At 39.5% G+C, this 13,032-nt stretch overlaps 1 protein-coding gene across 1 annotated transcript in view; it reads right to left on the bottom strand.

The window, feature by feature from the left end:
• Window positions 1–371: 371 nt before the first annotated feature.
• Window positions 372–13,032, bottom strand: part of AP1S3 (adaptor related protein complex 1 subunit sigma 3) — a 55,029-nt gene continuing 42,368 nt past the window's right edge. Inside the window, exons 4-5 of the mRNA XM_032638438.1 lie at window positions 7,021–7,158; window positions 372–2,426 (exon numbers count right to left, since the gene is read on the bottom strand). Coding sequence (XP_032494329.1) covers window positions 2,391–2,426; window positions 7,021–7,158 — 174 coding nt within the window. The 3' untranslated portion in view covers window positions 372–2,390. The remainder of the gene's footprint in view (window positions 2,427–7,020; window positions 7,159–13,032) is intronic.

Genomic DNA, 13,032 nt, shown 5'->3' with positions numbered 1-13,032 from the left:
GGTTGAGTCATTAACTACATGTAAAGAGATCAGATTATCAAAATGTGGGTGAATGGTGAGAAAAAAGCCAGTAGGAGCAAAACAATAAATTCTCTTCTCTCATTTGCTGTCAAGTTCCACCTTGATAGGTAATTGCCTAGAAAATGAACAGTTTATATTAGAAGGACTTCACCAAGAATTATGGGTAGCAATTTCAAGCATAAAATCTGATTTAAAAAAAAATTATATTCATAAAAGCATGCTCAAGTTCCTCAATAAAAAACTAAAAAAATGAAGAGGTTATATTAGAAGGACGTCAACAAGAATTATGGATAGCAATTTCAAGAATAAAATCTGATTAAAAAAATTATATTCATAAAAACACACTGAAGTTCCTCAATAAAAAACTTTAAAAAATTTTATTCGGAAGTTTTTATACAAGTTTAATATTTATTATCTTTCCTTTCCCTTGGTGGTTTTATTACAATTATATGATATAAAGAAAACATAATGACAATTATATGATATAAAGAAAACATAATGATTATTTTCACCGAAGTCCATGTAAGCTGTCCCCCAAATCCCTCAAATTTACCCCAGAGTGCCATATCATTATGTTCACACCCTATGTGTGCTGCCGACATAAAGTCTGAGGATCCCCCGCTATAACTAGACAGTGTCTAATATGGAATTCCCCAGAATATGTGGAGTACATTTGAATGAGATTCAATCAATACCTTCATCCAAAAATGGTGGAGAGCTTCAAAAGAACCAGAAAAACTTACATCAATTTACATAAAGTTTATCTTTATACAATGTTTTTTAAAATAAAGAGTTCTGCCATATTAAAAAAAAGAAAGCTAAAGCACAAAGTCAAAGATCTAAAGTAAACAAAGTGATAAAAATGACAAACTTCAATCTGATGCCCTAATTGTAAATATATGATTATTTTGAGGAAATATTAGATATTAAAAGCCCAATAATTACTTCATATACTAACCTGAAGTTTTTCCTTTTAATAATGGTTATATTTTGGAGTTGGTCAATTTTTCCTCATGTTCTTCCACTCTTATCTTGCCATCTTTCCCTAAATATGTCCGGCACGATGAATCAAAGAGGACATTTTCCCCTCATGTTGGATTCTCCAACAGCAAGCACACTCTTCTCTTAGGAAGAATACTAGAAGGTCCCTAACCACTGCAACATGATGACATTTGACCTCAAAACTAACATTGAAAATGCACAGGTAAGACATCAAAAGCAGGGCACCAGACAGAACAGTACAAGCTATTTCCCTAGAATGTCTGATCACTTCTACCACCTGGTTATATAGAACTTTCCAGGAAGCATGAATGCGACATAGTCACAATAATAAGTCAGCAGCAAATATTTTCTTTGGGAGATGAGGAAAGAAAAAGGAGGCAAGGCACCTACTATATAGGTTGCAATAATATTAAATGCTCCAAGTAAGCCTAATAGACAATGTCTTCAAATATATTAGATATACATGAAAACATACTGGAAACAAAAATCTCTCAAGCAAGTAAGGGTGCTTGTAACATAGAAGATTATTAAAATAGTAGTATTAATAAGTAGTATTGCTACTGTTATTCATCTTTATTATACTATTTTTATAGTAAGGGATGTTATAGACACTTTTTCAGATGTCTCAAAACCTTAATAAATACATAGAGTTTGTACAAAACACAACCTTATTGGAATGCCCCTTATATTCAATTAAAAGGTAAAATTAAAACCTCAGCCTAAGATAGCAGCTTCCAAGGCATCAAAACCACTTAAGGCCTATACTATCTTTGGTTGTTGTCCTTAATTCCAGCCCTGAAAAATTAATGAATTCAGGACATTAAAATCAGATACACTGTATCTGGACTGAAATTACAGTATTAAGTGTATTTAAAATGTCTAACATCATGTAAGAACTCTGAACTATTAACATAATTTTGAATCATTATACAATTAAAAAAGCTAAACATTTAGAAAAAGTATTATTGATATAAGATATACTTTACATTCAAAATCATGGATTATGATAATATAGTTTACACCCTGTCAGTAGAGGACCAAATGCAACAAAACACATTGCAATAAATTTATTTAAATTAGCTCAAAAATATGACATGGAGTTAAAACACTGCAAACAAACATTCAGCCTATTGAGCAATGAGGCAGTTGTTTTAACATCCAAGTAGTCATATACAGTATAATACAGACATGAATAATGATAAATATATTATGTTAAACAACTTTAATTTTTGCTAATTAACAGAAAAATCCCTTTTAAGTTATTTTTGGCATGGTGCCAGAGGCTCTGTCAAATAACTGGATGCAAGGCACTGTTTATTTACAGGTTCACAACATGTAGCACTTGGAGTCTTCAAGTAGATGCATGGTTAAAACGTAGGCTTGTTCATGTATTCTTCCATTGTCTGAAAGAGAACCATATATAAGAGCAATTTTCCCTTAAACCACATCCTTTAGCAGACTGTGAAAATTCTTCATTCTCTTACTCATTTATTTTGCCATTAGAAGAAAGAAGTTTTTGTTTTTGTTTTTGTTTTGGCTGCACCACACAGCTTGTGGGATCTTAGTTCTCTGACCAGGGATTGAACCCAGGCCCACAGCAGTAAAAGTCCAGAGTCCTAACCAATGGACCACCAGGGAATTCCCGAAAAGAAGTTTTTGAAGTGTACATGGTCATAAGTCTTTGCATTCTAATCAAGAAAGGTGGTTCAAAGTTTGAGTATAATTTGTATACACATCCATATGGCTGGAATTAAATAACTTTCAACAGAGAAATGGCTAAACTTGACCATAAAAGGAATGTCTGATAAGAGAAACGCTAAAGCAACAGCTGCGAAGCTATCACTGTTGACTTCAGAAAAATGTGCCTGCTAAAATAACCATGAGGACTACCTCCAGACACAGGTATTAGAGAAATTTGAATTGTATTTGTATAACGTATGTATCGTTACATACATACATAACATATGTATGTATTACAGATACAGAACATCTTATTGCCAAGACATAAGGGATAAACAGACCATAATTCTTAATAATTTCTTTCATGTAGTTTGAAAAGGCTTTCCTCCAAAGTACATAAATTATGTTTCTTCATCCTCCTCATAACTTACCAAGTTTGCTAACATGCCACAAGGCCCTAATTTTTTCCCAGTACTTTAAAAAAATGTTTAAATGGATTCACAACCACAGGCAGAGTTCAAAGTTACAGTCATGTTGCAAGCCCTTTATTATGCATGATGGATGGACTTCCTCTTCTACCCTCTCCTGCTATAAACATATGTTTGTGTAACAAGGCCCCTGGGTTGAATCCATCAGGGAGCTCAAGGGGCCAGCCTTTGGTAACACCCCTACCTCTTACATGGAAGTCGCAGCGCAACCAGCAATGCTTAACCTGTTCTTAAGCTTGAACCCCAGGAGATGTGATTCACGTGCACCTGCCAGGGAAGACATCGACCAGCGTTGCCGAAAGAGACCGAGACCATGGCTAAGCAAGGCTGCTCAGAAGATACTAGGGTTAGAAATCAGGTTTTCTGACTGTGTTCACCAGCTCTACTTAGAACTCCAGTCTTCCTCTGCTGAAAATACTTGTGGTCCATTATCCACACTTTCTTATAAAGCTCTTACACCTCCTGGATGAGCACTGGCCAAGAGAAGCCCACACCTTAAGACCTCTGCCCTGTCTCTCCTCTTACAGATACTGCCCATGTCTGTCAAATTGGCAGGGGTATCACATTGGCCAGGGGCCCATGACTATTTCTTGGTACCTAGACTTTAGCCCATTTAAAAGAGTATACAAAATTACAAATATAAAATTGAGTATAAATTTACTTAGAATGAGAAAAAAATGAGAGATTACAAATTTTTTTTTTTTAATTACAAATATCGGGGCTTCCCTGGTGGCGCAGTAGTTGAGAGTCCGCCTGCCGATGCAAGGGACACGGGTTCGTGCCCCGGTCCGGGAAGATCCCACGTGCCGCGGAGCGGCTGGGCCCGTGAGCCATGGCCGCTGAGCCTGCGCATCCGGAGCCTGTGCTCCGCAACAGGAGAGGCCACAACAGTGAGAGGCCCATGTACCACCAAAAAAAAAAAAAAAAAAAACCATAATGCAATAGCTGTTTAACATGGTTTGTGTTTTTAAGGGTGACAGTATTGGGGTGCACCTAGCTGGTTCTCAGGAATCCGCACATACACATATGAGGTGTCCCATTGCTTGATCTAATGAGGTACCATTTGACCCTCCCTTCTTAACTTGCTTTCTTATTCTGTGGTCGGAACATCTTCTGTTTTTCGCCCCCACTGGTGATCCCAAGAATTGCAACCTCTGTATTTAAGGATCACTACCTTATTTCAGAGTTTCTTTTTCCTTCTAATCATTTCTGCACCATTGTCCACAGTTACCTTCAATATAAGGTACCTCTTAAAGTCATCCCCAACCAATTAAACTGTTCCTTTCTTTCCATATTATCAACATCTAGCCCCGGTACACTCAGAATAAGCTCTGAGCATTTAGGGCTTTAAGACTACGTATCTTCTTACTAAAAATGTAGAGACAGTTTTTTTATTCTAAAAAACTTTTATTGGGTAGAGGTCAGGGAAGAGTTCAGGGCCTACTCTGAGATTTTCAGTTGTGCTAAAAGTAAAAGCAATATTACAAAGGCCTCCCTTAAACTTAAGCAACTAAGTTTGTATTCAATACAAATACGTGCTCAGGTCCAAAGGACAGGGAAAAAAGAAAGCAATAATTGTTTCTCTTTATGCAATTATATTACTTGTGCCTATTCATATGCTCAACTGTTCTGACCAGATACACAAAGCAAACCATATATACAAAGCCAATTTTTCAACCAGCTCCCCAGATGTTCATTGACTTAGCTGAAGTACCAGATCCCAAGAGAACACTGGTAACGCTGTTTCTATTTGGCAGGTGTTGTGAATTCAGTGAACGATTTAGAGGGCAGTCATGATACTGCCCGCTCACTATGGGGACACGGCAGCTAAATGGAGGGTCCCCTGAGACCCACGTATCAAGACCTTCCACTCAATCACCAGGGACACCAGGGAATGACCAATTAATGTTTAATTGTGAAAGGCCTCTCTCTTGAAATAGCAGGCAATACCTGCTTCCCAGATTTAAATGGAACTAGAAGCACCAGATAACCCGCAAGCCCTTTAAAATTCTACTTCCTACAGAGGGGAAATTCAAAATAACCCAGGTGTACCTTGGCCCTAATTCAAGGAGCTTTAATTACTGAAGTGCCCAAGACCCTGTTCTATGTCTGTTTCTCCTATAATGTGATTCCACAGTAAGGACCCTGAGGACAGAATTATAAATAACCCGCTGGCATATTTTAAGAAAGTTAATGTAGAATTTCCAAACCACTGATTTCTCAAGTACCTTGTAAAATTCCCTTCCTGTGTCATTTGGAGACAGCCAAGTGAACATCAGAAAGTTTAAATGCATTTTTTTGAGGTGATAAAGCACCTAGAAATAAATGCATCAGCTTCCTAACAGGCAAGCACAGAGGCTCAGGGGTACCCTGTATCTTTCTCGGTATCCATTCACCTGAGGACTGGTTCCCTAGATGGGCAGGAGCTAGTAATCAGCTCAAAGATGTGCCCAAACTGTTGCTTGGAAGTCATGTCTAATGTTTTAGTAACTGAAGCAGGCTCTTTTTTCCAAACAGCAGCAAGAATGGCTTTAATGCCAATTTTTAAAAGACACTTGAGAATGCTCTGGAATCTTCTGACCAGCTATCATGAAAATAGAAAGATAGATTCAATGATGCTGTGAGAAGAAGAAGCTAGAGGTGGCAGAGCTGGGGTAGAAACCAGGTCCGCAAAGGCATGCTTGAGCAGGGGCTGGTCAGATCATCTCATTTGGGAGGGCAAAGTTCAGTGGGGTGAAGCGCCCTTTCTCACAGTGCCCACGGGAGGACTGAAGGGGTTAATGTAGGTACGTTCCGATATTAGGGACAATGCAAATCTGTACTGTATCTACAAGAAAAGCCCCAGTGTATTTTATATAAGTATCACAGAGTCAGGAACATGACCAAATGGCTGCTGCAGGGCCCATTTATCCCTTGACAAGCAAACCACAGAATTCCCAATTTATTTATGCAAATAAGAGCACACATACAGCCTCCCAGGAAGGTAGGAAACTAATTAATATGATGATCGCCATCTTCAATAATAAAGCTCTAGTATCCCTGGCAAGTAAAATAATGATGTATTGCTATTCTCCTTTCCCAGGGCAGCACAGATATTTTAATGAAAGGCTTTTTATACCTCCCATAAAATTATTCTTGAAAAGAATAGCACCAAGTACGTAATCCCTTTTCGATAGTGTGGTATCGTCACTGAAAAGCTCAGACATGAAGAGCAAAGACTCTGGAGCCCAATTACCTGGGTTCAAATCTCTATTCCATGCTTACCAGCTGTGTGACGTTGAGCAGTCATTAAACCTCTCTGTGTCTTAGTTTACTCATCTTTAAAATGAGGGTAACAATATACCTACCTCTTAGAGTTGCTGTGATAATTAAATAAGTTAATACACGTAACTTACTTAGAAACTGCACCCTGGGACTTCCCCAGTGGTCCAGTGGTAAAGAATCCTTCCAATGCAGGGGACTCGGGTTTGATCCCTGGTCGAGGAACAAAGATCCCACATGCCACAGGGCAACTAAGCCTGTGCGCCACAACTACCGAGCCTGCGCGTCTCAACTAGAGCCCGCGTGCTGCAAACTACAGAGCCCATGCGCTCTGGAGCACACGTGCCACAACGAAAGATCCCGCATGCTGCTACTAAGATCCAAGGCAGCCGAAAATTTTAAAAATAAAATAAAAATTAAAAAATAAAGAATTTACCTTAAAAATAAAAACTGTACCCAGCACAGAGTAAAAGCCCAGTAAGTGTCAGTCAATCTATCACCACTACCACCATCGCCATCACAGCACCACCATCATCTTTTCCCAGGGCATGAGAAACTGTGTACTGACCTCCTGTAACATATCAGAATCCTCAATGGCTTTAACAGCAGATTTCTTGGATGTTTCCTGAATTTCTCCACCGATTATAAACTCATCCAGGATAAAATAAGCCTTTTCAAAATTAAAGATAATATCTAGCTCGCAGACCTGGTAAGACAAAAATGAATATTTTGATAAACTTGCAGTAGTATTAGGGGAAACATGGGCCAGTGATTCAAGCTTTTCAACAGTGACACCCATGTGGCACACCAAAGATAAAAATATCAGATGGTATTTTAAAGCCAGAAAAGTAGAACTATGGAAATCCAGGCCCTGAATAAAAGTAAAACCACATTCTAGTAAAGCTGAGCATGTCCTTAGATAATATTGTTTAATGTCACAACAGGAAATTTGAGACTCAGTCCAGGAGTGAAGCTGCCCAGCTCACCTCTCCATCCGCACAGGTAAAAGCTGAGCCACCACTGCCTTTCAGGCACGAGGGCAGTGCTTCGTTGCTCCAGCCCTCTGGTCTGTAAATTTGGCTCCTAGCTTTAGAACTCTCAGAAGCTCATTCTTCAGAGGCAAATTAGCTCAATTGTGTGAATTTTTCTCAAAATTATGTCCCAGGCCGGTGCTTCTCAAACTACAGAGTATATCCCAATCACCCAGAAAGCTCATTGAAACACACACTACTGGGCCCTACCCTGGAGTTTCCGATTCAGTAGGTGTGGGTAACGCCCGACAGTTTGAACTTCTCATGGGTTCCCGGGTGATGCTAATGGTGCTGGTGTGGGGACTACACGTCGAGAACCGCTACCACTGTCACAGACCAAAGCTGAGTCTGATAGACTTGGTTAAATGTAGCAAGTAGCAAGGCCACTCCCCATAATGCAAATAAGGCTCAATTCCAATGTTTCAACCAGACAGCCACTCAGGCACCATCCCGGCTGTTTCCCTTCTCACATATTCCTCAACTCTCGCTTTCCATACCTTACAGAAGGTCTGCTCACTGAAAGTTTTCAGTCCTCTCCCACCTTTAGGGCTCAGAAGCATCTGATACACTTCACCCAATCCTTGCTTGAAAATCTGCTCTTGCTTACGCCCTGATGTTGGCAATACCACTCAGTGCCCGTTTTCCTCCTCCATCTCTGATGGTCCTTCTCAGGTTCCTTGGATGATTTATCTCGCCCCCGAAACTTGCATTCATTTAAGAAGTATTTACAAAATGCGTGGGACACATCAATTGGCAAAACAAATATCTCTGCAGCAGGTTGCTTACATTCTAGGGACCCACCTTCTTCCTAAAGACTGGTGCTTCCCAAGAGAGCCTCTTCTCTTTGCAACACATACATTCTCCTAGATAATCTCATTGACGCTCTACAGCTGGGTCTTCCATGCAGGTGGCTTAACGAAGTGAGATCTTTATCGAGGCCTGATCTCTCTCTGCAGCACTAATCCAATATTTTCATCCACTAACCAGAAATTTCTGCCTGGATATTCCTCAATCTACATCCCCGTATTCCAAACTGAATCAAGCATATTCTTTTCCCTTTAGTCCCTGTTTTGCTTAGTAGCTGCAAGCTCTATCTCGTGGCTCAATCTAATTCATTCTACAGTTCAGCTTAAGTTCCCCTCCCTCTCGTTCCTCTCTCCCCCTTGATCTCATGCCTCTCAAATTTGATCACCAATTTCTATGGATTCCATCTTGTAAATAAACCCCTAACCTCTTGTCCATTTTCGCCGCTACTCAGGCCTGCAACGTATCTCGCTTGGGGTGCTGCAGTGACTTTCTAGGTGGTGTCTACCCACATGAGGTCAAGGACCACTAGCACTTTGCTAAAATGCTGATCTGGGTCCTTTCCTGGGTGAGGTCTTCTGTTCAGGACAGTTTTGATTCCTCAGCATGGCTTATAGGAATCTTTACAGCCCAGCTCTCTGGCTTCCTGTGCTGGTACCCACACCATGCTAAAGCTACACATTCCACAAACTCACCCCGTTCTTTCATGCCTTTACCCTTTGCACATTCCAGAAATTCCTGGAATGTTCCAAATGTCTTTTCCTTTATTCTGCTGGCAAAATCAAACCCATTTTTCAAGGCCAAACTCAAAAGGTATGCGCACAATGATTCCCCCAAATCCTCTTTTCTCACATAGAGATTCTGCATCACTTCCTTTGTGTTCTCTTACATCTTGTGTGCCCAAGTATACGCTTACTTATCAGTCACTTCCCCTTGTATTGTGAGCTCAGGTACAGGAATTGTCTTAGTCATCCATATACCTCTGGAACCTGGCACGTAGTAGGATGCAATAAATGTCCTCAGGATAAATGAGTGAGTCGGCCACCACACAGGCCTTATTTTTATGTTGCTGGGGACTAATGCTTCCCAGATCGACGATCCTATGACTTCACATACAATGGATGACAATATTTTAACAAATTGCTCCATATATTTAGGATTTAGGTCAATAGACTTGCAGACTCTCCAAGGAAAATGGTTTATATTGACACATCCAACTGAATCAGAAGCATAAGAACAAATAAGTACAAAACCACTGTAATAAATGGCCATCTAAGAAAAACTAATCTAATGAATCTGCAAAGGTTATGGTCTCTTCATTCATTAGAAAACAGTATCAAATCAACGTGTGTGTGTGTGTGTGTGTGCGTGTGTGTGTGTGTGTGTGTGTGTGTGTGTGTGTACACACACACACAGCTAATTTCCCCCTCCCTACAGGGTCTGTCTCTTTCTCTCTCTCTCCACACATACACATACACACACATATATGTGTAAAACCAGTTGAAAATAAGAGTCTATTCACTGGGACATGATACTATAATCCAGGACTTCCCCAGAACTTTAGGGTTCCCTCTGGAGAACAACCATCAGAAAGAGGATGGCATCATAAAAGGAAATATTCTCAGCTTATAAACCCTTTTATTTCTAGAACACTCACTCCAGGAATTTGAATGAGACTAGAAGTGAGCTTCCCAGGCAAAAATGTAGAGATCAGAGTACCGGTTAAAAGTACAACAATGGATTGGGAATAATATTTGCAACATATATAACAGAAAGGAAAGCATAGTATCCATGATATAGAAAGGATTCTCACGAATCCCTAAGACAAACACCACAACATAAAAAGTCAAATAAAGGCTGTCAAGAAGCAATTGATAGACAAGGCAAGAAATGGAAAAGGCCAATGCACATCTAATAATATATACAGCCTCACTAGTAATCAGAAAAATGCAAATTGAATTAATGACCATCTGATTATTAAGAAGAGATAATATCCATTGCTGGTTAAGTGTATGGATAAATAGGTACTCACACTCACTGTTGGTGGAATTTGTAAATTTTATAGGCATTTTGAAGGCTCAAACTGTAGTGTCCATCAGTTTTAAATGTACAAATCTTTTGACCCAATAATTCCGCAAGGAATTTATTCCTATGCTATACCCAAACCAGTGCATAATAATATATATTAATAACAAGGATGATGCCAGCATCATTTATAATAAAAATTGGAAACAACTCAGAAATCCAGCCATAATGGAATTGCTTAAATAAAGTATGGTCTACCCCTATTGTGTATCATATTATATACCATGGGAATTCTATGCATAAAGTTGGAAAGAATGAAGTAGATTTCCATGGATAGACATGGAAATAGCTCTAAGATAGACTGGTAAGGGGAACAAAAGAAAGCTGCAGAATACGATGTATAATACAATACCATTTTTTATTTAAAAAACTGTATATGTCTAGAAGGATATGTAAAAATATGTATTATTTTGCTATTTTAAACAATATAGATAAACAGAAAGAAAGCACAGTAGATTAGACATTCATGCACATTAAAGAAGGTACAAGAAGTAAGCAGTTACCAGAGATCAGAAGAGGTGGGAAGTCAGGATTTATAGTAGCAAGAGCTGGGGAACCCCAGAGTTCAAGGCACGTGTAGACCAGGAATCCAGGACAGGCAGGAACCTCATGAGAAGAAACGAGCAACCAGAATCCTGCAAAGTGAACTTGACAGATACTAATGCAAGTTCTCTGGGAACTTCTCATACCCCACTCTCCACTCTCCTAGCAGCAAGTCATCCCCAAGGCTGTAGGGCTCGCCAATGGCCACGGGGCAATTAGTTTACTGCACCTAGTTTCAAGGGGTAGGGATAAGGTTAGGTAATATGCAAAGCCAGATACACACACACACACACACACACACACCTTGATTATACAGTTACTATCTCCAGATCATAAGGGAAATGGCTACACAAGTTCTACTGGCCGAATAGAGAATGTTACAAACAAGCAAGTCATTCATATACAGCAAGTTCAAAATACTATTCTATTTGCTACTGAGTCTAACCCCGAGGGGTTATTGTACCTGAGAGTAAGAAGAGAAAACACCTCAGAACCTGAGACATAATGTAGATTTCTTCAGCTACTGTCTAATTACTCAAATACTACTTCTAATTCTACCTTCAGGGCGCTGCCCCAGTATATCAGAAATGTACCCTTGATGCTCAGATGACTGCACTCCATCTAATTACACAAAAGCACATGGCTTCTGTGTTAATAAACACATGAGCCTCTTTGCTTATTTTTTCTCATTTTCTCATGTCTCTCTATTCTGGAAGAAAGCTTATAAAAGGAAAAAAACAGTGGTAATTTAATGTTACCTTTGATCTCCTAGCCTTGTGTTTACTACAATTTTACTATAATTTGGCTTGAGGGACTTCTGTTATAGCATAATACATGGTGTAGTGAGATTATTTCTGGCATTTTAATAACTAAATCTTTTTGGATAGAATTTAAGAAGGACCTTCCCTTACTGAATTCTGTTCTAAAGTAAGTACAAAAAGTTCAAGTTATGTACAGCAAATGCATAAAAGGATGTATAAAATAATAAGGCAAAGTACAGTTACATAGTGATTGACAGTTTATAAGTATTGTTAATTACACTATGTCTTTGATCCTCATAATAGCCCCCATGACATTAGCAGAGTAAATATTTCTATTCAACTTTTTGAATGTCATTTTTCATATCTGTGAAATAGAGATTTATGATGAGTCAAATCATGGGTTTGGTGAGAAAGCCAGCTGACACCAGGATCCAGCAGGACATAGAGCACCCCTCCCCTGACAACAAGAAAACTCCCTGAATCAAGACAGAACCTCTAGGGCTTCCCTGGTGGCGCAGTGGTTGAGAGTCCGCCTGCGGATGCAGGGGACACGGGTCCGTGCCCCGGTCCGGGAGCCCACATGCCGCAGAGCGGCTGGGCCCGTGAGCCATGGCCGCTGAGCCTGCGCGTCCGGAGCCTGTGCTCCGCAACGGGAGAGGCCACAGCAGTGAGACGCCCGCGTACTGCAAAAAAAAAAAAAAAAAAAAGACAGAACCTCTCCAGCATAGCAACCTCTGCACTGTCCGGGTGCATCAGTAAAACCTCACATAACAGCCTGTAATGGGAAAATATGGCAGGTGTCGAAGTCCTCAAACTGACCCTTATCTACTGTGAGACTCTGAGGCATTGCCTCTTAGCCTCTATAAACTGGGCTTCATGCAACTTACAGAAGACCAAAAGATTAACTAGTTAATCCTTGTAAATCTCCTGGGAATTGAAAAGTGCTAAAAAATAAAAATAAATTAGTAGCCAGCGATTTTGATTGATCTGTCATAGGAAGGTAATATTTTCTAGTCTTACGAGAAACTCAGTACAGAGGTTTTTCCTGGGATAATATAAGGGCAAAATTCAAGGAAACCTTCAGGATTAACGCAAGAGGAAAAGAAAACCAAAGAGTAATATATCATTCCTGAGACAATGTCATAAGAATCAGTATTGCTGGGCTTACTCATCACAGTTAATTAATAAGAATTGAACATGTACTGGGCACAGAGGTTTGAACTGCTCTTAGCTTAATGAAAGATTCACTGAACTTTTTTAGTGAATTAAATTTTGGTCCATGACAAAGACAGAGCTCCTAAAGGTATGCCAAAACAGGATGAAAAATTAATAATATTAGAGAAAGAGGAATGCATC

The sequence above is a fragment of the Phocoena sinus genome, chromosome 7 (assembly GCF_008692025.1).
Source record: "Phocoena sinus isolate mPhoSin1 chromosome 7, mPhoSin1.pri, whole genome shotgun sequence".
Classification (NCBI taxonomy): Eukaryota; Metazoa; Chordata; class Mammalia; order Artiodactyla; family Phocoenidae; genus Phocoena; species Phocoena sinus.
Note: the sequence above shows the minus strand (reverse complement) of the source record. Positions and strands in the feature narration are given on the sequence as shown.